This window comes from Coregonus lavaretus (genome assembly GCF_964263955.1).
Source record: "Coregonus lavaretus genome assembly, chromosome: 28".
NCBI classification, from domain to species: domain Eukaryota; kingdom Metazoa; phylum Chordata; class Actinopteri; order Salmoniformes; family Salmonidae; genus Coregonus; species Coregonus lavaretus.
In genome coordinates, this window is record NC_140015.1 from 38,454,814 (window position 1) to 38,459,689 (window position 4,876).

At 41.3% G+C, this 4,876-nt stretch overlaps 1 protein-coding gene across 1 annotated transcript; it reads left to right on the top strand.

The window, feature by feature from the left end:
- Nucleotides 1–411: 411 nt before the first annotated feature.
- LOC311103703 (uncharacterized protein) lies at nucleotides 412–3,337 on the top strand (the record flags this gene model as incomplete). Its single annotated transcript, XM_084145317.1, has 1 exon — nucleotides 412–3,337. The coding sequence occupies one exon, from the start codon at nucleotides 412–414 to the stop codon at nucleotides 3,292–3,294; it is 2,883 nt and encodes a 960-aa protein (XP_084001443.1). The 3' UTR covers nucleotides 3,295–3,337.
- Nucleotides 3,338–4,876: the final 1,539 nt, after the last annotated feature.

The following is a 4,876-nucleotide window of genomic DNA, read 5'->3' on the forward strand; positions in this document are numbered from 1 at the left end:
TGTGACTGTGCTGTACAAACAGGATGCTGCTCCTCGAACATTTGCAGACATCATCTGTGATGGTCAGAGAACACGTTGCAGCTCTGCATTAATTTCTTCATTGACTGTGGGACATTTTATTATTTATTTACTTTTGGAACCAAACTAAACATTAAATATTTATTCCTGTATCCTTGAGATACAATTCATCTGGAGGGTGAAAGGGCAGAATATTGGAACAACTGAAAGGTATGAGCTGCTGTTAGTTACCAAGGAGGAACCAATCTGACAAACAAGAAGAAGTAGAACGACTCCATACTGTTTGCAGCATTCTGAAGGGTGTTACTGTATCAAACCAACGTTCTACAGATATCAACCGGAACCAAACTATTCTGACAATTATCTCAGTAGATTTGACTGACGCCAGGAGAGATGAGAGGTATGTTTTCCCACCCTGCAGTCCTGTTCCTGTGGATTCAGAGTGCTAGCGGATGGATGCATCCCAAGTGCCAGATTTATGACAGTGGTGAAGACTTGGGAGACTTTGCCACCTGGACCTGCACCTACCTACGTCATCATGAAGAACATTACACTGCTGCCTGTGAAGAAGTTACAGCCATCGAGGAAGATCTACTTGGACTTCCCCCTAATATCAATAACCTCTGCATAACTATGACACATGGCGAAAATAGATCCATGTCTCTTGGCTTTTTCTCTCAGTTTCAGGATCTGGTGTACCTGTACATTGACGGCTGTTTTGCTCAAATCCTTCCAACTGGGAATAGCCACCTTCCAAATCTGGAACACATGTACTTGATAGGTAAATGGGTAATGGGCTCTGGGTGCTGTGATTGTCATATTGGGCCTCATACATTCAGAGATCTAGTTAAGTTAAGTCATTTGTATATACAGGGTTACAGGTTAAGAGCAATGGCCCCAGATGTTTTCCATGGCATCCCTCAGTTACAAATATTCAGCATTGGTGAACCCTGTGAAGAGGATTTGTCAGAGATACTATGCAGAATAATGAATATAAAGTCACTTATAAAGATACGTGTAAACGCACCAGAGATACAATCGTTAAACCAATCAAACTGCTCCAACAACAACCAAAACGTGACATCTGTTTTTAACAATCTAACAAGAGTTGACTTATTATTTGATGAAATAACACATATAGAGGAAGGTGCAATGGCTTGGCTCCAGAACCTGACTATTTTAAATGCAGATTTCAGCCAGGAAGTCCTACTGCGCCTTCCCCTTTCTGGGATTAAGCAAATCCAGTACTTCAGTTGCTTTGGTAGCAATGACATTGATATTGAAAGTATCTGTAATGTCGTGTTTTTGCTTTCAATCAAGCAAATATATTTAAACATTGCCAATACAAGCAGCCTCTCTATGTCCAGTGTTGAATTGTGCATTGGGCTAGAATATATGCATTTATCTGGACCTGGAGCCATCTATCCTACTCCCCATTTGAAATGGAATTTCATTTCCAGTCTCAAAAACCTTAATCAATTAACAATAGATGGCCTGACAGATAACATATTTGATATATGCTCCTGCCAAAAACAATCAATCACATGGTTAACAAAACTCACTTTAGAGTTGAACAATCCACAAATACTTTTTGCAAAACAATTTAGCTGTCTTGTTAAACTGCAGTACCTGGATTTAACACATAATTTTATTTCAAACATTGAAGACTTTGCTTTCCTGGGATTGACAAATCTGGAGTCCTTAAACATTACAAGAAACAACATAACACAGATCCATGCAAACACATTTTTTGGTTTAAGTAGTTTGACACGTTTAGACCTCAGGAACAATCCACTTATTCACAACATTGAGGCAATGTCTTTCACACACCTCAGGTCTCTAAAACAAGTGTTTCTCGGGCAAGTGCACAATCCACTAACAGAACCTGTGATCAAGCTGAATCTGACACTTATATTTGGTGGCGTTCTGAGTCAGCTGAGTCATCTGTACATTAGTTCAGCTATGAGGCCGATGCTGTTGACTATCGGCAGTAACATCACATCTAAACAGAACCTGAGTCTCCAGGTCAAAGGCCAGACGGTTTCATTTGAAGACTGTGACAGACCTTTCTTTCAGTCCGTAACCCATCTTAATACTGATGCTGAAGAATTCCTTTGTGGATCTGAATTCATGGGAAAGTACTTCACGTCTGTGGAGACATTTGACTACAGATCTAAGCTTTCAGCTAAAAGTGTTGATTTGACATCAATTAATCAGCTGATTCACCTGAGGAAACTGGCTCTAAGACGGGTGGATCTTTTAATACAGCGTTCTGCCAACATCATTTTTCACAACCTGACCAAACTGGAGGTTCTGGAACTTTATAACTGCAGGATTTATTCTTTGGAGGGGAGTTTAACTAAAGACTTAAAATCTTTGAAAACATTGTATTTGCATATCGAGAACATTTATAATGTATTCTACAGCTTTACTGAACCTCTCTCTAGCCTTAAGTATTTGATACTTTTTAAGTTTCAGATGTTTTGCAGTTGTGACAATGCTTGGCTCATTACATGGGCCAAGGGGTACAGGCAAGTTGAGGTGATCATGCTTTCTCCGTATTCACATCCAGTTATGTATGCTCTGGAGGATTTGATATGCTTGTCGGACAACGGAATAGACACACCTAATTTTGTAAAGTACACAGAAGACAACTGCTCAACAGAGGTGGACTTTGTGCTCTTTGCTGCGACTGGTCTGGGAGTCCTGTTCTTCATGCTGGTGGTGTTGGTTCACAACCTGGCCGGCCCCTACCTCCTCCCCCTCTACCACATCACCCTTGGCTGGCTGTCGGAGGCCATGCGATCCAACACCAGGGGGCGCTACCACTACGATACGTTTGTCTCCTACAGCGGGAAGGACGAACACTGGGTGGTGGAGGACCTGCTTCCCAATTTGGAGCAGAGGGGTCCTCCTTTCCTGCGCCTGTGTCTGCACAGCAGGGACTTCCAGCTGGGGAAGGACATTGTGGAGAACATCACAGACAGCCTCTACCAGAGCCGCCACACCCTCTGCCTAGTCAGCCGCCACTACTTGCGCAGTAACTGGTGCTCCCTGGAGATGAAGCTGGCCACCTCCAGGCTGCAGGTGGAGCAAAGGGACGTCATCCTCCTGGTCTTCCTGGAGAAGATCCCCCCTCGCCAGCTGTCTGCCCACCACAGGCTGGCTCGCCTGGTGAAGACCAGGACCTATCTGGACTGGCCCCAAGACCCCAATCAGCACCAGGCATTCTGGGACAGACTGTGGGCTAAACTGAAACCTCAGACTGAAGCGTGAGATCAGAGGTTGATGTAGAATCTTGTGTTTATGCAGATGTAATGTTGACACATATTTTGAGGTATTGAATTTGTCGTTTTTGAGATTTGTTAAGACAATTGTGATGAAGTCCTTTTAAATGCTCTGTCTGGAGTGGACTTTCTCTGATTCATCTGAAATTACTTAGAAATAATCCTATTTAAATTTCATAGAAAAAAAGCCAATAATTTTTTTACTTCCCCAAATTTCATCAGCTCCTGTTTGTATTTTTCAACAACTAATCACTAACACAAATCTTTGCTTGTATATTTGTTGCTAAGAGGAACTGAAAAAGGTGTGATTTAGCTCATTTCTGTTGTATTTCAGATAACAACTACTGTATGCTCCTGTGAATGACAATACATGAATGACCAATGACCATGAACCATTTATTAACGGCAATACGTGAATGACCAATGACCATGAAGCAGGTATTAATGACAATACATGAATTACCATGAAGCAGTTATTTTTATTTCAAAATCGATCAAAGAGTTTTATACAGAAATGTAGTTGCTAGTTGTTTAACTAAATGTGTTGCTAGTTGTTTAACTAAATGTGTTGCTAGTTGTTTAACTAAATGTGTTGCTAATTGGCAACTAAATGTGTTGCTAATTGTTTATCTAAATGTGTTGCTAGTTGTTTAACTAAATGTGTTGCTAGTTGTTTATCTAAATGTGTTGCTAGTTGTTTAACTAAATGTGTTGCTAGTTGTTTAACTAAATGTGTTGCTAGTTGTTTAACTAAATGTGTTGCTAGTTTTTTAACTAAATGTGTTGTTTGAATGTTGCCTTTATATGGTTTATTACACATTTATTTGATACATTTCTTATCTCATGGGCGTGGGGAGGTGTCCCCCTTTCTGGCCAATGAAGTGATTTCTGCACAATATTTGTTGGAAACTGGCTTCTGTTTCTGATTTGAAATAAAATGCTATATGTCCCTGCTCCCTGCCTTAGCATTACTCATTTTAATGTTATATTCTAGATTGCCTCCATATTCTATATTCTACATGTTCTTCGCTCTCAAATCAAATAATATTTTATTCATCACATGCGCCGAATACCACATGTGTAGACCTTACCGTGAAGTGCTTACTTACAAGCCCTTAACCAACAATGCAGTTCAAGAAATAGAGTTAAGAGAAATGTAAATAGTCTGGGTGGCCAGTTGATTAATTGTTCAGCAGTCTTATGGCTTGGGGGAAGAAGCTGTTAAGGACACTTTTGGTTATAGACTTGGCGCTCCGGTACCGCTTGCCATGCTGTAGCTGGGAGAACAGTCTATGGCTTGGGTGACTTGTGTGTTTGACAATTTTTTGGGCCTTCCTCTGACATTGTCTAGTACATAGGTCCTGGATGTCTGGAATCTTGGCCAAATTGATGTACTGGGCAGTACGCACTACCTCTCCCTTAATGTGAGCAACACAAAGGAGCTGATCGTGGACTATAGGAAAAGGAGGGCCGAACAGGCCCCCATTAACATCGACAGGGCTGAAGTGGAGCGGGTTGAGAGTTTCAAGTTCCTTGGTGTCCACATCACCAATCATGGTCCAAACACACCA